Consider the following 22,653-nt stretch of genomic DNA (forward strand, 5'->3'; position numbering starts at 1 on the left):
ATTAAGATTGAAGCAAATTTTGTATTGCAAGTCTAATTTTCATTCCCATTCACCCCAAACTTCACCAAAAGAAAAACAAAGTCCCTGAAACTTCACATGCTGGGGGGAAAAACAGACGTCATAGTGCTGTGATATTAATTAAAAAAGTTCTTGTCCATTACTTTTTGCAAAATTTCATAATATTTCTGTGGCTTATCTCCAAAGTGGCTTGGCTTATGATGTCCAGTTTAATTTTCTTGGCCTTGCTGAGAAGTGCCTTTGAGGTGTTTTGTTTTGTCTTGTTTGTTTGTAGTATTTGTGTTTTATTTTGTTTCAGATTATTCCTGGGGCAATTAGATTTGTATTCACCCTTTCATAAATTTATTATTCTAAAGTAGATGGGAAATGGTAAATGAGGGACTCATCAGAGCCAGGGATATATAGGCCATGTCTCAACAAGGTACTTAAGCACATAGTTAAATACCTGCTGAATCAGGGCCTTACTGACAAAGCATAGAAATTCCATGACTCAGTCACACGAAGCAAGGAGTAAAGTAAGAGAGAACAGTTTTGCTGCTCATATAGAAAAAAATGTCTACTTAGCGTTTGTTGGCAGTGATGAAGAGAACAGTTTAGAGAAACTTCATAGAGATGCCCAGGTTACATATCTACTGACCTGCAATATGAGAATTTGAGAGAACCTGAATGTCCTTCATGAAAATATGTTTTGCTTTGTTTTTTGTTTTAATTGATTTGGGGCTTTCCGAGTAAACAGTCTGACATAAATTCAGACTCCCTCTCCTCCCCCTCCCCCCCGAACATGAATTCAGGACCAGTGCTTGAAAAGTGCTTGTATTGGTCCTGAAAGTGTTTGTTTTTATTGATCCACATAAGTGTGATTAGGCCTGATAAAATGTGAGAAATCCAAATTTAAAATTGTCAGCCTAGATGGAATTTATAATTTCCTTCTAACTCAACTGTGATGGGTGTGTGGGTTTTTGGTTTTTTGGGGGTTTTTTAGCAGTCAAATTCTCTTACATCTAGAGTCAATGATTTGTGCTTCATAGATTGAAAGCTTGGAAACAGGTTCCAAGTTTTTGTTTGGAGTGCTAGCATTGCTGGATGCTAATCATTGCAAGTGAGGCAGAAGGATGGAGAAAAAAATAAAAGATGGTAATTGGAATGATGCAGTGATTAAGATCCACTTAATGCCTCAGCTTGCCAGGAGTAGAAACAAATAGTGTACGTAGTTCAAAAGTTGTAAATGACGCTGGTAGTTTTTAAGATATTGGACTTTTAAAATTGTTACTGATTCCTTTTTGGTTTCAGGGAAATCAGACCTAAAGCCAATGTAATCCCTCTGTGAACTCATCCTCGGTTTGTAGGAGTTGAAGGCCAGGAAAATCAAGGCTTTAAATGCACAATTATAGGGATTCTCACATTTTTCAGCCCTATCCCTATAGTGTTAGGAACATATGACTTGAAGTTAGCTAATGGAGTACTTCATTCTTGCATGGTTTATTGAAGAGCCTAAAGGCTCAACTGGTTTAGGACCCCAGCTGGGAAAGAAGCCTGTAATAAGTAATAAGATTAAAATTGAGGTGCATTTAGGATGTAATGTTAACAAATTGATTTGATCTGAAATGCTTATAAGAGCACAGCAGAAGTAACACAAGCCTTTGTCTTCAGGAAAGCTGACACTGAAGGAATCTGAAATCGTCTAAGGAGTTTTTATAGTGTTTTTATGATGTATTTGAAATCAAGTGCATAGAAGTGGGAAATATAGAAACAGTTGGAAGGGCTGCAATTGAAAAGCATGCCAGTAAAATCCAAATAGACACAATGGCAAAAAGTCTAGTTTGGCTGAGCAAGGGCACAGAGCAGCAGGAATAATGAGCAGAAAGCTTATTGCTTTTAAAATATAAACAATCTGGTTAGGAAAAATAAAACATGTTAAGGATAGTTGAAGAAACAAAAAAGGGTCAAAATTTAGATTGCATTTCAACTAATTCAGAAGGGTTATTTAAATATTTATGGTAGAAAGAAGGTAAGACCTTTATTTTTATTTATTTTTCCCCCCTGGTAAAAACAACTTCAAATATGAATGTGAGATTTGTTAAAGAATCTTTCTTCTGCCTATAAAAGAGAAGTGAGTTTGTAGAATACTCTTTAGGTGTTAGTATGCAGATAACCGTGGTCTTGGGGCTCATGCAGCTCTTTAAGACTTTGGACGTTAATGAGGTAGATTGTCCAGTCCATATAATATACATTTCACAAATTTTAAAAGTACATGAATGTTCTAAAAATATATTTTATTTCTATTGCATTCCATGATTGGTTGAAATCCTGAGAACAGAGAACTGGCAAAAATAACAGCAGTGTACAGAAAAGGGTCTTGAAATGTAATGGCTGAATATTTTGGTTTAAGGGCTAGATTCACAAAAGGGAAGTTTGGCATTGCAGTGCGTAGCTGGAGTATGCTCAGTACAGAACCTGCAGAGAATTTAGCGGCCAAACTCTAACGTGTGTCTGCTGAGCATGTGGGAACTGAGGCTTACAACTTGGGCAAATGTGGGCACATTTTTATGAGGATTGCAAAAGACACATCCCTAACACCCAGGCAACTGCTCTGATGAATATCATGGCTCTGCTTAAAAGAGGGAATAGAGCAATAGAGCTTCTCACCATAATGGTTGTTAGATTTTTTTTTAAGATGTCCAAAACTTATCTTTCCCTAATGTTGTTTCAACAGTTTCCAAGAAATCCCGCTACCCCTTTCGCCTCCTGCCCCCCCCCCCCCCCAAATCAGCTTGAGGCAGACACTGAGCACTGAAAACTTCAGCCTGAATGGTTAAACTTTGCGAAGTTCAGTCATTTATAAAATAGGTCTCATAATGGAAAGTGTCAGGTAACCTTAACTGTAATCAGTGATTATCAACTCTGCATATAACAAACTTCTTAGGTTGCACACAGTGGAAACGTAAACATTTTGATACATAAGAGGGTACTGTTAGTTCATAAAAATAAATACGGTTTTATGATCGGATTGTTTTCTTTGGAGATCACTTCTGTCCTTTCTTCTTTTGTATGATACTAAAATGATCAGACAATTTACACGTTGATGCATATGATCATTGTCTTGTTTGTATTCAGAAGCTGTACTAAAATTATTTCGCTCTTTTGAATTTCCTTTCCATCACCTTCTAAGCTCCTAAATGCTTTTTTCAAAGGCATCTTCCAAATTGATTAGGTTCACATTTTTTTCCCAAAAGGGGAGAAAACTAGTTCTGTGGCTAGAGTAAGGAAGGTTCCAGTTTGTTGGACAGCTCGGAAATTATCTTCTAAAATAATGACTTGCAGTTAATTTCCTGCAATGGCAAAATGGTGGTCTTTAAAAAAAATTCATGAGTACTTCCAACCACAGCATGTTAAATTGGAACTCTGACAGCTGCAGTGCTGCTTCTTTTTAATGGTGATAAATGACCTTTTGTGTTTCAGATGTGCAGCATACTTACCCAAGTTATTACAGATTTACTGAGCAGCTGCAGTCTTAACTCTGGTTAAATCAGGTGGTTAAGGGACATATTCATCCTATTTAGACAACTTCCCATACAACATCTTAAACAAATCTTTTTTTATTTGTAAAGACTTCAATAATTTTAAGAATGTTAATTTAAGTAGATACCACTGTTGTATAGCTTATTGCATGGAATGTCCTTTTTTAAAAAAATACACTTTGAGGTTCCTTTAATCTAGTGTACTTCTGTATGTCAGGTGGAATAGAAAGGTACAAGAGAGATTAATGTTCTTGACTCCAGAAATATTTGCTGCTATAATCTGTATTACATAGATCTCCAGCTATATATTCCTCAATGTTTTTAGATGTTTAAAAGAAAAAAAATGGAGCATATCCATGCTCCAGCTTTTGAGATACAAAGGTTAAAGTTTTCAGTGCAAAGCAAACTGCAGGGCCATTGCATTCATAACAAGAATACATACCCAACTAATGTGTTATGTACAAATCGTCTCTTTTGAGCATTACCAACTTACATTGCCCAAGGCAGAGGTGGTGTGTGAAAAATGACTTAAATAAGGGAAAAGACTAATACAGGAGACTATTGTTCACAAAATGTTTCTTACTTATTCTGCTCTTCTCGTTAGGTATTCCAACTTGATCTTGAACTTGTTCTCCCTCATGGTGGATGCAAACATTCCAGATATTGCTCTTGAACCTGACAAGACTGTGAAAAAGGTAACCGCAAAACTTTATTTATTAGATAAACAGATTGTGTACTTCCTAATGTTCTTAAGTAGTTCAGATAGGGCAATCTACATGTAATTATGACCTCTGGACTATTCATTCCCAAAATGATGGAGCTCAGGCAATTCATAGAATCACTGAAGTTAGAGATGGAAAATACCTATTGAGTCATCTAGTGCATTCACCTGCAAGCACAAGAATATTTGCTATTTTACACGTATTAGTCCATAATCCAGTCCAGTGTCCCAAATAATGGGGTTTTACCATTTAGAGGGACTATTATAGTTTAACTAATATGTATAAATAGATGGCGCTTCAACACATCATGCACACAATCTGTTACGTTCATAAGAACGTAGGAATTGCCATACTGGATAAGAACTGTGGTCCATCTAGGCTAGTATCCAGTGTGACAGTGACAAATGCCAGATGTTTCTGAAAAAAGTGCAAGAAACCTCTTGGTAAATGTGAGAGAAACTACCGCCCTGTGACGGTCTCTTAATCCCCAGTAGCCATGTTAAATGACAACACTAGATATTTTCCACTTCTGTAATGTCCATTGATTATCACAGATTCTTTCCCAAGGTAGGCTACGCATAAGTTTCAAACTCATAAGCAATACACACTGGTCGATATTATACCGCTATAGCAGGGGTCGGCAACCTTTGGCACGCAGTCCGTCAGGGTAAGCACCCTGGCGGGCCCAGACGCTTTGTTTACCAGCTGCGTCTGCAGGTTCAGCCGATCATGGCTCCCACTGGCCGCGGTTCACCACTCCAGGCCAATGGGGGCGGCGGGAAGTGGTGGCCAGCACATTCCTCGGCCCGCGGATCAATGCGCTATAGTGTCATCCTGCATCAGGCGATCTTAAGGGTAGTTAGGAAACATAAGAAACAGTCAGAGGTCAACACCCCACTAGTTAAGTTGGTTTGATCTCTGAAGCATGAGTTTTTTTATTTGATTTTATTTTTTATTTTATTTTATGTAAAGTCACATTAACTGTTCTACCTTGGAGTATTCTTATTCATATAAATGTTATTCCGGGGGGGGGGGAGGGGCGGAAACAAGGTTATTTTAGGGAGTCGCAGTATTGTCACCCTTACTTCTGTGCCGCCTTCAAAACCGGGAGGCCAGAGAGTGGCGGCAGTTGGTCGGGCACCCTGCTCTGAAGGCAGCACCCTACCAGCAGCAGTGCAGAAGTAAGTGTGGCAATACCGTATCATGCCACCCTTACTTCTGCACTGCTGCCTTCAAAGCTGGGCAGCCAGAGAGGGCGGCTGCTGACTGAGGGCCCAGCTTTGCAGGCAGCAGCACAGAAGTAAGGGCGCTAATACCATGTCATGCCATCCTTACTTCTGTGCTGCTACTGGCAGAGGCTCTGCCTTAGCTGCCACTCTCCAGCTGCCCTGCTCCGCAGGCAGCTCCACCAACAACAGCAGCACAGAAGTAACTGCAACTCTCCCTACAATAACCTTGCAACCCCTTCACACAATTTCTTTTGGGTCAGGATCCCTCCAATTACAACACCATGAAATTTCCGATTTAAATAGCTGAAATCATGAAATTTACAATTTTTAAAATCCTATACCGTGAAATTGACTAAAATGGACTGTGAATTTGGTAGGGCCCTAATTACGTTACATTGGTCGTGTAGGTAAACGTTTTTTATAACCTCCACTGTAAATCAAGATACCTGTTTTCTTAATTCTATGCAAGACTTCAATAAAAAGAATGTTAAAAGAAACTTATATTCCATATTTGTTGTCATCAACAGCAGTTTTCTATCAGCATAGTGGGCTGTTGAGAGTTCTCCATAATGCAGAGAGAGTCAGAATTTTATTTTTAATGGACACTTTCTGTTTTAACATAACCAATGTTATCCAAATAATTGTTTTAAGTAGAATAAAGTTCATTGCATCATTAAGGGGAAAGATTTTTTTATTTTTTTTTTAATGAAGTCACCGGACTTGGGGGATCCAAGAGGATTGTGTTCTAATTCCACTTCTGCCACAGGCTTCTTCTGTAACATCAGAGAATTGGCTCAATCTCTTTTCAGTAGGGCTGGCCGAAAAAGCAGAGTTCTGTTTCACGAAAAAAAAATCAAGGTTTCAGAACTTGTTCTTCTTCCATATCAGCAGGAAAAAGACCTTTTGAAATATTATATGGAAAAAACCAAGACATTTATCGCAGAATATCTGGTAGCCAAATGGTCTGAATTGGACAGAGCAGGGACTTGAATTTAGGTCTCCAACATCATAAGTGAATTCCCTCTGACTGGGCTATATGAAGTCAGATTCTGGTTTCAAGAACCTATGGGTTTCTGGTGCAAGGTTTTGGGGTTTTTTTTTGTCATTGACGGAAACAGTCATCAAGAAATATAATTTGCAGTCGTACTAAATTTCAAAAGTCTTGGTCCTTTTTCTCATCTGAAGCCTTCAGGTTCTGACATACCACTTACTTTAATCTCATTCATCTCTGTCAGGAGTTCACTGTTGCTTGACTTAATAGTATTCATTCTCTTCTTGGACATTCTCTCATGAGCTTCCTGACATTGCTTTTATCAAACTCACTCTTACAGTGTTCGTTGCCAATTAGGATACAGCATTCTTGCTCCTTATTAATACCTTGGCATCTACGTCTTTCATAAGACGCACTGTCCTGTGGTTTCTCCCTCCTAGCTGCCTCTTGCAGTAAAATACTAGAACTGACACAATACCCGCAACCTATTTAATGAATACTTTAAAAGAAAAGCACATCAGTTCCATCATTTGAAATGCTGCTTTGTTGGGAAGGGAAGTACAGTGCTTACAACTATCAGTTAAGCCAAAAAAACCTACAGTAGCAGGGCATATTAAAGTCATCTTGGTTTCTCAGCCCAGCAAGATAGTCACCAGTTCTGTAAAATGGTCTGGATTCATTCTTGATATTCTCAAAAGAGTAACTAATGCTCCTTTATTAGATTGAATTTATTTGTTCAATTTTGTTGTTGCTACTTTATGAATCACATTTTTCTTATGTGGTTATTTGTTTTTGTTTTTGTCCTTGTATGTCAGCATTCAGGTTTTCAAACAGATTCCTATAGCTTCAAAACACTCTACTGCTTAGAAGCCAAGAGAACCATTCCTTCTCATGGATTTTAATGATTATAGTTTAAAAATTACACTTTGAATTCACTACTAGATTTTGTGAGAGAATTCCATTTTATAGAAGGATCCAATCATCTTTAACGAAAATTTGAACCTACGTCCTCTCTTCAGGGCAGAAATTGGCTTTGACCTACAAAAAAATCTATAGTTCTATCCAAAGCTACAGTGACATTGATTTTTTTAGAGAGATTCTACACTCTTGGTTTGTTGACTTCATTTTTACTTTAAGGAAAAAATAATTATACACTGTTAGCAAAACTTGATGAAAAATCAGGCACCATCAGAAACATTATCGTGGTACCCTGTAGAACATGGATAAATCACTGCTAGATTCAAGACAAGATTGTTGTTGTGGAGATACCTGTATTTCAATTACTAAACATGCAATGGCCAGTCTGACATCAGTTATGGGAGCTTTTTAATACTAATAACAAAGGAACTAGCTGTTTTATCTTTTTTATGTTGATTGACAAGCTTGTTCAAAGTAATTTAACAAGATAATACTGTACCTCGTAAGAGAATTAAATAGATGTTTTCAGGTTTTCAAGTTGATTTTTTTTTTTGGAAGCTTTAAACACAAAATCCATATATATTTCAAGAAACTCAAATTAGCTAAAGATCCGTTTTGGACTGACCTGTAAAATTAAATTACATTTGGTGTCTGAGTAAAGTCAATAGCCATTTCAGTCATAATTTCACTTTCATGGAAGATTGAAGTGAAAATTTAAAAACATTTTGTTTATCTAACTAATCCCCTCTGCCTCTTAATGCAGACGGACGTTCACAACCAGCATTTTCTCATTTAGGACCGAAATAAGTACTCGGATTCTGCTGTTCTCAGTTTTACAATGGCTATACTTTTAATGATGGGCTAGTGATCCAGCAGGGCTGCATTCAGAGAGGAAAAACATGATTATCTGCTGGGTTGGCTGAAGTAATGAAGTAAACTCAGCAAGAAAATAATGTTTAGGTTAACCCTCTTTTAAACTTGAAGAGGAAAAAGAATATTTCTTTTAATTATTTTGGTGATTTAAACTATAATGAAATGTGTGGGGGTTAAGGGAAGTAGAATGCAATTAAAAAAAAAAAAAGCTGATGCTCATAATCATGAAGCAAGAAAGGCTTAGTTATATGCTTTAATTGCTGTTATGAAGAATTCAGTTGCTATAGTGATCCAGCACACAGAAGTATTTTAGTAGACACAACCATAATGCTGTTAATATCAATGGGTATAGATTGCTCTAACAGTACTATGTTTATATAGATAGAGATGGCAGGTACTGGAAGATAAAGGAACATGTTTATCTTTAGACATCTGAAATTACTCTACTTTTAGCTAAAGCTAGTGGAGGTGAATCTACAACTATATTACAGCTCTTGGTTTCCAGTGAACAATACATGTTGAGGGTGCAGGGACTATGAAGCTCACTGATGGAAGGAAAGATTTTGTTATGCAAACGTGTTTGTGACCAGAGAGATGTCTGACAGCAAGTTAAGACATCATGCTGCCAGGCTATGGGTTCAAGTCTAACCTGCAAACTTTGCATATTGAGCTGACAAAGAATACATTCTCAGAATACGTGGGAGGAGGTGGGATCATGTACATGACTGCAGCAACTCATTTGGTATTCAGTGTAAGTGTGTAAGGTATCAGCGATCTCATCTCTTATTTATTACCGGTTTGTGGGTGATTTTTTGGGGGGGAAAAAATCCTTCTTTAGCTTTTTTCCCCCAAAAAAGCTTCAGAATACTCTATTTTAATAATTTAAAAAAAAAAACCCTGAATTAGTAGATCTTTTAAAACACCTCTCAATATAAAACTTTCTTCGTTCACCCCTGATGTTATGCTTATCATTATGGCACAATATAAAAATCAAAGTAAAACACAGTACAAATAAACTCTGAGGCTGCCATTTTTTACAGATTGAGTTTCCTTTCATTCTTGTACTTCACCACCACCTTTCCATGAATAAACAAAGCACGTACTAAGAAGGTGCACTTGCTATATTCCCTGTAGGTGTATGCAGATGAATTGTGAGCACAGTGTCCCTTTTTTTCCTGTTCGTGCGAATCAGGATGTGACAGTCAGTTGACAAGGAGCTGCATGAAAGCAGGTTCCATGGAATGAAATCAGTCTTTGATTTTACTATAGTAATAGTGAAATAATACAGTATTTTTGAGGGGGGGAGTTAATTTAAGTAGACTTTTTTCAGAAAATGCTTATTTTGAGATTAACAGTTGATTGTCACTAGAGATGCCCTTTAATTGAGAAACTAGAGGTTCAAAATTATGACCCTCTAAACCATAGTTAACACCATATACATGGTATTTTCCTTCTCGCTGTGAAAAGCCTAAAGAATTAAGAGGAAAATATCAGCAAGCTGAGGTTTGGACAGGAAGGCAAGTTCTTTATAAATTGAGGCTGCTTTCTCCAAAGAATCATCATCTTTCCTGTAGCATGTGTTATATCTCAAGGGACTAGCTGGCAGAATGTAATTTTATAATCAACCTTCAAATCTAACTGAAAGCAAATTGCCCAGATATCACTTGAGTCCGATAGCTGTGAAATACGGGAATAGGGAAGAAAAAATGGAAATAGCAGCATGTGTCATGTACAGCTTTCTGTAAAATAAGTATAGATTACACCTGTTTGACATGGTTTATGGCACAGGACAGAGCAAGTGAAGCATGGCTTCCTGCCTACCTCATCTGTGAAGATTCTTTTGCATTCTTTATTCAGAGAGGAAGATATAGTGCCAAATTGTGACTTTTGCTGTTTACCAAGATAGGAAAACTGTTAGCGTTATCAGGTGCTATAAAAGCAGCAAAGAGTCCTGTGGCACCTTATAGACTAACAGACGTTTTGGAGCATGAGCTTTCGTGGGTGAATACCCACTTCGTCGGATGCATTCATCCACGAAAGCTCATGCTCCAAAACATCTGTTAGTCCTGTGGCACCTTATAGACTCTTTGCTGCTTTTACAGATCCAGACTAACACAGCTACCCCTCTGATACTTGACATCAGGTGCTATGGGTCTTGAACCCTGGTCTGGCTGAGTGAGAGCCTTGCCCTCTGTACCAATGCACTGCAAAGTCAGATGAAGGAACTGTAGCTAACACTCCACTACCAGAGGCTACACCCAGTGACTCAGCTGGGTCAGCTGACTAGCAGCAGACTCCTGATTGGACACCACTGGCTATAAAGCTTCCTGTTCCTATCCCACACCTTATCTGAGCAGCTAGTTGGTAGGTCTGCAGGTGACCAGACCCCTGAGATGAATGTTATGCTTCTTTGCCTGGTTCCCACTTGTCGCTCCTGTTATCACTCTTTCTGACTGACTGCAGCCTGACCCATGGCATGGCTTCTTACTCCAGTTCTGTCTTAATCTTTGTGTCTCCTGATTCCTTCCCTGGCACTGACCCTTGGTGTGGCTCCTGACTCTGACCTTTGGCTTGACTTCGGACTGCGGCCCTGAATCCATCCTTGGCTGACCATTAGGTCACACCGCCCCATTAGGGGCCCTGACAGCAAATACAGAACTATATGGACTTGATTGTTAAAGCACCAACAACTTCCAGTGACTTTAGCTGGGGATAGGGATGCACAGTACTTCTGAAAATCAGGCCCTGTCTTTTTACTTATTTTCAATAACAACCATCTTTTTCAGGTTCAAATCTCTGCAAGCAAATTGATGCTAACATAATTGGACAGTCTCATGTTTAATATCAGATTCAAAAATTAAATTGTACATATTTTGTGGGTAGCACTTCAGAAAGTTAAATGAGTTCTTTCCAAGTCAAAATTTCCCCAATTTTCCAACTTTAAAAATATTCTGTTCCCATATATGTATTAGTACCTGCCAGGCTGTGAACCTCCTCAAGCTCAGGGAAAAAAGCTCTCCTGCTGCCTCTCAAATTTGTACAGGACTAAAACTAAATGTAGTACATAGAAACACCTAGCCAATGGAAAGGTAAATCAGTGAAACTCAGGGAATAGTGCCCCTCCCCACACCACCCCCCACAAAAAAATGAGCATGCAGCCTTGGGAGCACTCCTAAGACTCCTAGTCTTGACTACAACTAGCAGGAAGTCTCAGCATTTGATAATATCAGATGCTTCAGCATAGGACAAATGGCTCTGAAGACTATAGTTGAAGAGTAGCAGCCTTAATCTTTCTCACCTCTGGTCTCCCCATCTTCTCCTCCCATCACTACTTACAAAGGAAACAGTCACAGGGATTAGCACCTGCTTCATGCTTCCTCACCCCTCTGCATGAAACTCGCTTGCAATTTGCCACCCCTAGTTGTAGTTCTTTCTAAAGACCCACTTTGCCCACAGAACGTCACACAATTAAAACTAGAATGAGAAGTAAAAAGTTTTCCCCGGTGCGGTGCCGTTTTCACCCCACCTCCCGGCAAGGTAATCCCTCTTTTCTGAATCTTCCACTTTATCTTTTTTTGGTCTGTTTCTGCTAAATCTGAAGATTTCCAGAATAGGGACTACCCTAACATTATAATAATGCCTGCATCTGTGGTTTCCACTCCATGCATCTGAAGAAATGGGTTTTTTAACCCACGAAAGCTTATTCCCAAGTAAATCTGTTAGTCTTTAAGGTGCCACTGGACTCCATTGTTTGTTTGTTTTTTAATTTATGTATGTTACTCTGCCATGGTATAACTAGTAATCATAATATAAATGCCTTTTTTTTTCCTGCCAACACAGCTTGCTTTCAGTAAAATGCAGCTGCTATAGTAATTGCTAATTGTGGGGTGGTTTTTTTTTCAAATTAAGCAATTCTATATTTTTTTAATAATGATTGAAATCTACAACCAATTTCAAAGCCAGTAACTCAAAAGGGGGATCGTCATTCTCCAGATATAAGGAGAGCACCACATTGTCACACTTAGAAAAACAATTTTTAAAAAAGCCTCCCATTTTCAACAGAACAGCCAGATGGCTTGTATCTGTCCTTCATAGCGAATATGACCTTTAAATTAGAAAACATCAGGGACCAGTGATTCATCGACACACAAAGAACTCAGCAAGCATTAAAGGATACAGTGCTCTAATTGACTGAGCTCTGCTTCAAATGTCCATTGATTACAGTAGATGTCACTATTGTTTCATTTATAGGCCAGGATATGTTCGAAAAGTCCCTCTGCCCCCAGCAAGCAGTTGTTAACTACAGTATGGGTAGTTAAGTATGTGCAGAAAGGCAGTGAGATTCAGGTGATTCAAGTGAAGCAATTTTCTTGCTGGAGAATATAATAATGCTTGGCACTTACAAAGCACTTTGCATGTTCAAATCCCTGTGCAAATATTAACTAATCCGCACAACACTTCTTTGAAATGAGTAGGAGAGTTTGTCAGAAAACAAGGAAAGGGGGAGGCTTTGTTTTTTTCATTGACATTTCACAGGTTGACATTTTCTGCATCCATAGTGTGCCCCCATTTTACAGACCGAAAAATGGAGGCCAGTGAAGTGATTTGCTTTAGGTTACAGAAGTTGTAACTGACAGCCTGAGCTAGTGCCCATTGAAGTCAATGGGAGTCCTTTGGTTCAGGAAAAACTAACATTAATCCTTCTCTCTTGTACTTTATGCTGCCTTTTACCAAGGATCTCAAAGTACTTTATCTATAAGTAATTCTCTTAGTACATCTGTGAGGCATTAGGTGTTATACACATTTGATAAATAGATAAGCTCCAGAGATTCTCTGCTCTAACCACTAGACAGCACTTCATACCAATGAAGCAACAGATGTGGCATCTGATTTGCATTTGGGATGTCCCAGTAAGTCAGTACCATGCCACAAGTCAGCTATAGTATGGCCTAAGAGATGGCTGACCTGTTGTGATTGGTAGGGAACATTACTGCATTAAAGCTGTCTGAGCTTCATTAACCTCCACTAATTAACAATCCAGTAGTAGAAATCAGTAATCTGGAAGTAATGTTTGTTCTTGTGTTTGCTGGGGTGCCCAGATGTAAGACTGCATGACACAAGGCACCTGGACAACACAAGAGGCCAGGATGCACATAAACATATTGGAACGCCGGTAAGCATGCAAAGCTTGCCAGGCATTCCTACCAACCATCCAGGACCAACACGTTCTTGTCATGTCAGACAACACCACCACAGTCTTCTATGTAAGCAAGGGGGGGACAAGATCCTGAGCCATGTGTCAGAATGCTACATACCTTTGAGAATGGTGTATCACATACTATATTCTTTTGACAACAGCCTACCTAACCAGAACATGAAAGCCGATGCTCTCAGCAGAAACTTTGCCATCGACCGCAAATGGGAGTTGCATGACTCTGTAATCACGGACATCTTTGGCTGATGGGGAAAAGATGTGAGGGATCTTTTCACATCCCACAACAATACCAAATGCACCCAGTGTTGTTCAAGGGGAAGGACTGGCCCCCCTGTGATTGAGTTCATCCTAGTCCTCAATTGGTCTGACCGGACAAATTATGCCTCCCTCCTCCACCCTACGAATAATCCACAAGATCAGATGGGAGAAAGCAACAACCATCCTGATCACCCCTTTCTGGTCTTGCCAGTTTTGGCTACCACTTCTCTCTATGTCAAAGATCCTGCCACTCATGCTTCGGATGTTCCCAGAGCTACTGACCCAAACAGCAAACTGATACCCCAACCCACACACTCTTCACCTGACGGTTTGGTTTTTGGATGACACTCCACTAGCGCAGGAATGCTCTCCGGCAGTGTGAGATGTCCTATCAAGCATCAAGGAGGAGTCCATAAGACATTTGTATCTAGCCAAATAGACACGTTTGACTACCAGGGCTACCTGGCAGAACCTTGTCCGTGAAGCAGTGGACATCCCACTACTCTTGGAATATTTCCTTTATCTGAAGGACTTGGGACTGGCCCTCGGTTCCATTAAGGTGCATGCAGCTGCCATTAGTGCTTTTCACCTGCTGGAGGACAGCCATTCAATCTTTACCCATCCATTAACTGCATTGTTCTGGAAGGGCCTTCTATGAAAATACCCTCCCATTCAGCCTATGTCCCTCTCCCGCCCCCCCCCGGGACCTTAACCTTGCCCTCAGTTTGTTGACATCTGCCCCTTTGAACCTATGGCCTCATGGTCACTCTCTCCTTTCCATCAAAGTCTCTTCCCTCATCGCCATTAAATTGGCTAGGAGGGTTGGTGAATGGGGAACCATGATTGCTTAACCCCCCTTTCATCACTTTCCATAAAGACTTCCCCCCAAGTTCCTGCCCAAGGTGGTTTTCCATTTCCACCTCAATCAACACATACATTTACCTACCTTCTTTCCCAAGCCTCACACCTCAAATGAGGAAAGAAGGCTTCACTCATTAGATGTTTGAAGGGCATTGGCTTTTATCTTGAGAGGACAAAACCCTTTCGGAAATCTCCTCATCTTTCTGTTGCCATAGCGGAGAGAATGATAAGGCAAGCCATTTCCAGCCAAAGAATCTCCAAGTGTGTGTCAGTGCATTACGCGTTGCTATCTTGCTATCAATAATCGGGATGATCTCCACTTCAAGGGATTCAGGCCTATTCCATAAGAGTGCAAACATCAGCTACAGCCACATTCCACAACATGCCCCTCATGGACATATTCAAGGCAGCCACATGGAATTGGTTGCACACCTCTTCCACATACTATGCTCTAGTCCATGGTTCCGTGATGGATGCTTCGTATGGAGTAGCAGTCCTGCATTCCACAGTCTCCTCCCACATAGGTACTGTTTGTTAATCACCCTCAGTGGAGTACAATAGGGACCATCACTCGAAAAAGAAAACAAGGTTACTTACCTGTAACTGAAGGTTCTTCTGGAGGTGTGGTCCCTATCTGTATTCCAAACCCACCCTGCTTCCCCTCTGCTGTAGGTTCAAGAGTTCTGTGGTAGAGAAAGAACAGGAGATGCCGGGGGTATGCTGTGCCCTTTATTGTCTTATGTGAGACCACAAAGCGGCTCAGAACACATGCGAGGACTACCACACAATACTATTTTCAAAAGCTCTGCTTCCTGGCACATGGCGCATGCACATAACCCCTCAGTGAAATACAGATATCGGCCACACATCTCGAAGAACCTTCAGTTATAGGTAAGTAACTTCATTTTTCTATCCATCTCTGTAAGAACTGCAGCTGTAGAGAAAACCTTACAGAAAACTGTAGATGGTTTCATAATCTATTCGATATGGTAGGATTTTTGCCTAAAAACAAAAGCTGTGGTCTTCTCTGGAACACCATGTAGGTAAATTTATCCAGGTGAATGCAAGAAACGTCTGAATAGGTGAAAGAATTAACTATTTTTTACATAATACTGTAGAGCAGAGATAACCAGACAATGCCCATGTTCAGGGAACTATGAAGTGTGGTAAGAGTCAAGGCAGAAACTTAAGACTAGATTCTCCATCTTGAACACTGAATGCTGACTGTCATTAACAACTTTAGATGCAAAACAGTAAAAATCCCTGCACAAAGCATTCTAGTATCTGTATAGAATTTGATATCAAATGCCTTTCTTTAAGTCCTAGCAATGGTGTTCCTGGTGTGTACGTACATGTGTAGTATATGGCTTAATCAAAAGAGACACTGCTTTTTCATCTGCATCAGTGGTTTTCAAACCGTGGTCTGTGGACCATTGTGGTCTGCAGACTGTTTTAAGATTTCCAAAGGGGTCTGGACCTCCATTTGAATTTTTTTAGAGGTCCGCAAATGAAAAAAAGTTGAAAGCCACCGATCTAGAGAATGTTATTCAGTTCTAGGCACACAGATGTCTTAAGTGTCTCTAGCTGCCTTTGCAATGAGTGATTCTGTATTGCAATGATCAAATTATTAAGTAGCTAATCATAGTCAAAACCTGCAGTGCTACTTAACCTTGCTGGAGGCACAAGTAGCAGCAAGCTTTCACAATGACTGCCTTACAATTAGTCTGTGAAATAAATATCAATCAGAGATTTTAAGGAAAAAGGTTGTCATATGTACTATTCAGTCAAAATGTGAACACTGGTTTATTTTCTCATTTAACTACGTGGAGCATTCAAGCAGTTTTGGATAAGCATTAAATATTGATAACGTATTACCCCACAGAGCTAGCTCAAGGTTTGCAAAATATCTTGAAAATTTTAGGCTTGAACTCGCACCGCAGGTTACTAATCACTTCAGGCACAGGTTTTTTACAATGAGTGTGATTAACCATTGGCACAAACTACCAAGGCAGCTGGTGGATTCTCCATCTCTTGAGGTCTTGAAATCAACCTGGATCTCTTTCCTAAAGGTATGCTTTAATCAAACACAAGTTATTGGGCTTAATATAGGGATAACTGGGTGAAATGTAATGGCCTGTAATGTGAGAGTTCTGATTAGATGTTTTAGTGATCCCTTCTGGTGTAAAAATCTATTAATCCATTATTTGGGGAAGTCAAATCTGTGGCCATGGGAAATATTCAATTCTTGCACAAAAATTTGGTGGAGTGGGCAAGAACTATGCATTGGATTTATTTTCTCTGTATTCCCAAGATTGTTACGGTTTCTAACAGAGCAAAACAAATTACAAATTTAAACTAGTACACATGTAATTTTGTACTAGATTGCATCAAATTAACTTTCAACAAACATGAAGAAAGAAGTCCCAGGTAGCAGACCTTCCATGGTCAGTACTTGTGGGACAGTATTCAGACTTTTTTTCCCCCTTAAAAGTAAAATTAAAATGTTCCATTTTAACACTATTTCCAGACACACACACACAATTGAGAGAGCCTAGTGTCCTAGTGGTATTGTTCTGCATGGCCATGCAAGCAACTGAAATTCAATACATTGAGAGCATGTTGTACAGGTGCTCCTGGCTTTCTGTGAACTTTTATGCGACATTCAAGCTGTTGGCTTTAACTTGCAACGCCCTAAACAGTTTGAAACCTTGTCACCGAGTGAGTGCCTCCCTCCCTGTGTGATACTGCCACAAATGAGATCAATGGACAACATTTAATGCCTGCAAGAGGGAGCTGGTAACAGATCACACCGCATGAGGGTTGTTTGGCTTTGGAACTCTAGTTTTCCTTTCTTTGTCCCCCAGAGCTCATATTTGTTAAGCTACTGAGCAAGCTACAAAGCCAATCTTTTATCTCAGGCTTTTGGCGAATATTTATGTGCACTCAGTCCTTTTATATTGTTTATTAATATACAGCTAGCCATCCTAAACTGCCTTAGAGATTTTTTTTAATGAATTTGGAGAAAATAATTACATTTCTAGCCTACACCTCAGCTCAGGCTAGCAGTGTTGCAGAGGCAACATGGCTAGCTCTTTGGGGAATAGAGGGGATGTATGTTTGCTCCTATGCAACTTCTCTGACTGGTTTAAGGATCAGTGCTGCCTGCCTTAAAAGGGAGTCCAGTCAAACCAGAAACAGTGCGATGTAGACCCTCAAACTGGAGATAGGTAAAACTTGTTTCTTTAACAATAACATTGTAAATTATCTTCCCTGATAATTACCTGTATATTTCTTAAGCTTACTAAGAAAAAGTAATCCTAGCAAAATAACTAATACTTTGTCTTAGTATGTATAAGCATGATGAATCGAGAAGTAAACTGTTACATGCCTATGGAACCAGCAGGATGTATGAAATGTGTTCTCGCTTCTTTTGTAAAACACACTTGAAATTCAGTTATATGACACTCTGTTTATTTCCATCCACATGGAAATCATTTGAACTACAGGTAAAATATTCCCAATAGCAATAACTCAGACATAATTTATATAGTTGACCCAGAATTTCCAGCTAAGTGTGGCTTAGGCCATGTTAAAACAAATATTGTATGAAATTTTTCTCTGTCGGACAAAGTAGAAAGAGGCTTTGTTTGATGCTCTATTTGCAGTCTCTCCAATTGCTGTGGAACCTGTTTGGTGCAACAGTAATGGAATATCGAAGAGCTTTGGCGCATATCAGTTAAAACAAATTGTTGTCCAGCATCACAATGCTTCCTGCTCAGAGGAGATTTTGAGGGGAGTATCACCTGCTAAATCTCCAATTTCATCTCCTGTAGCATTTTTGTTTCTTGGATGTCTCCCAACCATTTACTGATCAAATCTAACCCAATTTTGTCTGAGATCTGTTGAGATCACACAGCAAAGTGGCTTTAAGATTATATTGCAATTTTCCTTTTACTTTCTTTGATAGCCAACTGAGCTCACATTTTAGGTGGGCCAGCAATGAACAAAACAAAGATACAAGATTTTTTTGCCCTCTATTCATTTCCTTCATGCGCTGAACAACTTCTTCTGTTTGTCTCCATGCCTTCATCCATGCTATCCCTTGCTCACAAAAGGGCCTTCCTTACTTCATCCTCATGGCCTGTCTCCTCCCCACAGTCAGGTTGCTTATGAAGACTATAAGAAACATACTGTCATTGCCATGCTTGAGGGTAACTGGAGTATACCTTTCTTCTCATAATCATATGTATTTGTTAACGTAACTGTTTATTTGTTGTTCTCTTCCCCCTACCTGTTATCTGTTCTTGGGACGAAAGTTGTGCTCTTCTGTATTTGGAAAATTCCTAGCACACCGTGGGTCCTACCAAAGATAATTTTATTATTAATTTACCGAAAGTACAATACAATTAAATAGCGGGAAGACTTTAAGCCCTTTTTGTTCTGTATTTGTACAGTGCCTGGCACAGTGGGGTCCTGATCCATGGCTAGGGCTGCTAGATGCTACAATAATATAATGAAGCCTTAAAAGACAGTCAGTCATTTTTTATCAAACCTTTTAATCTTTGTCCAAGCTTCTCATTCTAAAACATATAAATAGTGATAGGCCATATTCATATGGAATTATGTTTCATTTGATTCAATAGAAAAGTTTATTTTTTAATCACACCTCTGTAGAATCTAGGCAAAGAAATCCAATCAGATTTATCCTGTACATTTTGAGCAGAGGATGTTCCTTTCTCTTGGTGAGTGGCAGCCAACCAGGAATAACTTTAAAAGCATACAGAGGAGAGTTGGTGTCATTTAAATTCCAAAAATGAGACTGTATATAAATTGCACAAGGTTAACTTCTTTGTTTTTAATCTCTCTGTGGTAGGCACTATATTTGTATGTTTCAGATATGAAATGCACAAATTCAAGCATTTATGATTTCCAAAATCATCTGATCTCAAACTCACAAATCTCTTCCCAGTACCACCTGTTCTTTGAGAAACTATGGGTTACTTTGCTGCTGAGAGATTAGAAGTAACACCTTAGTATTCATTTTGTTATAAGAGCCATAAGTCAATATTCATTAATCTTGCTTCTGGTATTACTGCAACTCAAGAAATAATTTGTCATTTCATGATATTCCTTCTCACCTAGGTTGCAGTAGTCATTTTTTATCGCAGCACTGAAAATCTGTCATGCAAGGCTCTAGTGCTCAGCAGCATTTGATCCGATTGTTAATAGCAGTCTAATTTTAATCTAACTGTAGCAGAATTGGTATATTTGAACAGAAATGTGTGCCAGTCTCCTCTCAAGAAAGGCAATAAATATTTAATAGTCATTACCAGCATTTGGCTGATACAGCCTCTTAACATCAGTAGCTTTAAGGCTCTCAAAGAGGACGTTCTTCTACAACAGATTAAAAGATGGATAGAGTATGTGTTTGATTACAAGAATTGTGCAAAGCACAGTTCAGCATTACAGGGGTTTCATTTTTTCTTAGATAAATGTAGTTAACATTTTTGCTGAAGTGTCCTCATAATACCCCTGCACTGATTCAGGAAGGTACTTAATCATGTGTATAACTTTAAGCATAACTAGTCTCATTGAAGTCAATTGGGGACTACTTCCGTGTTTAAAGTACCTTTCTGAATAGGGATCCTAGTCGCTTGGTAAAAGTTGAAACTGTATGATATCAAAAATAAGAGGCTTATCATTTTAAAAAAATGTTTGCATTAGGCAAGTTATAATCGTATACGTGGCCAGTTGCTATAGGGTTGTTATGTTACAGAGCAATGAGTGAGTGATCTTTGTTTTCAACTCTTGATTGTGATGAATGTGTGCATGATGGGTTGTCAATTGTATAAATATGCCTGGGGATGAAGGTGAAACTCTTTTTTTCTTCTGATTCTTTTGCCTTTATAAATGGGGTGACATTGATTGAAAGACATGTAGTGTTAGGCTAAAAACATACATTTTGCTCATCTGGTTTTTGCTTTTTTTCTTGTTTCCTCTGAACAGTTTGAACATTTTTTCCAATCATAGGTTTACTTGTTAGCCTACTTCTTTCTCTTTCTTTTATATTTCTGAGCTCTATCACTTTTTCTGGCTTCTGTTTACACTCACATTGTATACCCAGAATTCAGTTCTAGAGCACTTCAGGAAATTGAGTGGAGGGGGAGAGGAAAAGGATGTATTCATATCTTATAGTGATGATATATTTTCTGTTCCATCGCTAGGGGACATACTAAACAGCAACTATTAAATTAATATTTAGTATTTTTGACTTGGTAACTTACACTCAGGAATATTAAAAGAACTGGCCAAAGAGTTCTCTGAACCTTTGATGTTGATTTTTAACGCATTTTGGAACTACTTCAGTGTTCCAGAGGATGGAAAACAGCCAACAGGCCAATATTTAAAAGGATGACCTGGGTAATTATAACTGGTTAGCAAAAAAATCAGTCTTGGGTAAATTCATGGAAAGACTGATACGAGATAGTCAGTAAAGACTGAAAGGATGCAATGCAACATGATTTTAAATAAAATGGGTCTTGTCAAACTTGATGTTGATTTTTGATGAGATTAGAATTTTGTTTGATAAAGGTAACCCTTTTTATATAATAGACTTTTGTAAGTCATTGACTTAATCTTGCATGGCATTTGGATTGAAAAAAGTAATACTGTACAAAATCAATGCAGCCTATGTTAAATGGATTAAAAACTGGTTAACTGCTAGAGATAAAAAGGTAACTATAAATGGGGTATGTCTAGTGGGTTACCACAGAGAATTGTTGGGTCTTTGTTTAGTATTGTTATCAATGATTTGAAATTCAAATCATTGATAACAATACTAAACAAAGACCCAACAATATAAAAATATAAAATCATTGCTGGTAAAGCCTTCAGAGGAGACAAGTTTATAGTGGTAAATAATGATGGGATCAGATCAGTTATACCGACGATCGTATCAGTTTGTACAGAGTGCTTATTTGAACAGCATGCATTTTAATAAAGCCAAATGCACAGTCATACATCTAGTAACAAAGAATGAAGATCACACTTACAAATTTGCAAAACAGTGTCCTGCAGTGCAGTGATTCTGAAAAGAACTTTGGGGGTAATGGTGGCTAATCAACTGAACATGAGCTCCCAGTACGATGACGTAGTGAAGTGGGCAAACATGATCGAGTGTGTAAGCAGAGAAATATAAAGTAGGAGTAGGGAAGTAATATCTCTCTACTGTGTCCAGTTCTTATGTCCAGTCTTTAAACAGGATGTTGATAAATAGGCAGGGATTCAGAAAAAAGCTACAGAAAATATTCAGTCTTGTGAACAAACATATAGGGAGAGACTTCAGAAGCTCAATATATTTAGCTTATCCAAGAGAAGGTTGAGATGAATTGATCACAATCTATAAATACTACATGGGAAAGAGATATCTTATAATGGACAGCTCTTTAATCTATCAGAAAAAGGTGTGTGATGAGATGCAGCGGTTGAGAGCTGAAGCTGGACAAATTCAGACTAAAAATAAGACAGTCTTTAAATAATGAGGATAATTAATGACTGAAACAACTTACCTAGGGACATCGAGGTTTCCCTGTCTCTTGAAGTGAAGACAGGATGCTTTGCTAAAAGATACACTTGTAGCTCAAAAAGTGATCTGCTTGTACAGAAATTCCTGGGGTTCTATGACCTGTGTTTTGCAGGAGGTCGGACTAGTGAGTATGATGGTCCATTCTGCTCCTAATATCTACTAATTAGATGCACGTGTGCTTGTATTTGTTATCCAACATTCTTTAGGACCACAAAATGAAGGGGCAAATTTGTACCAGCGAAATGAGAGACTGAACTTCAGCCCTTTCAAAATTTACCCTGTAGTCATACATTAGTTAAATTGTTCAGTCACCCTGTGAAATTGCTACTGGGCATTTTAAACAGCGGGGTTGAGTGGTAGTGGTTAGAAGAGAATGTGTATTAGACTCTTTGGTTTTATTCTAAGGTGTATTGACTCACATGAACTTGGATAAGTCACCTGAGGAAATTTTAGGCCACCTGTACA

At 38.8% G+C, this 22,653-nt stretch overlaps 1 protein-coding gene across 1 annotated transcript in view; it reads left to right on the forward strand.

Moving 5' to 3' along the window:
- The window catches only part of PIK3C3 (phosphatidylinositol 3-kinase catalytic subunit type 3), a 134,991-nt gene that overhangs the window by 102,593 nt on the left and 9,745 nt on the right, over nucleotides 1–22,653 (forward strand). The window contains exon 23 of the mRNA XM_045021739.1: nucleotides 4,141–4,231. Coding sequence (XP_044877674.1) covers nucleotides 4,141–4,231 — 91 coding nt within the window. The remainder of the gene's footprint in view (nucleotides 1–4,140; nucleotides 4,232–22,653) is intronic.

Source organism: Mauremys mutica, chromosome 6, assembly GCF_020497125.1.
Source record: "Mauremys mutica isolate MM-2020 ecotype Southern chromosome 6, ASM2049712v1, whole genome shotgun sequence".
Taxonomy (NCBI): Eukaryota; Metazoa; Chordata; order Testudines; family Geoemydidae; genus Mauremys; species Mauremys mutica.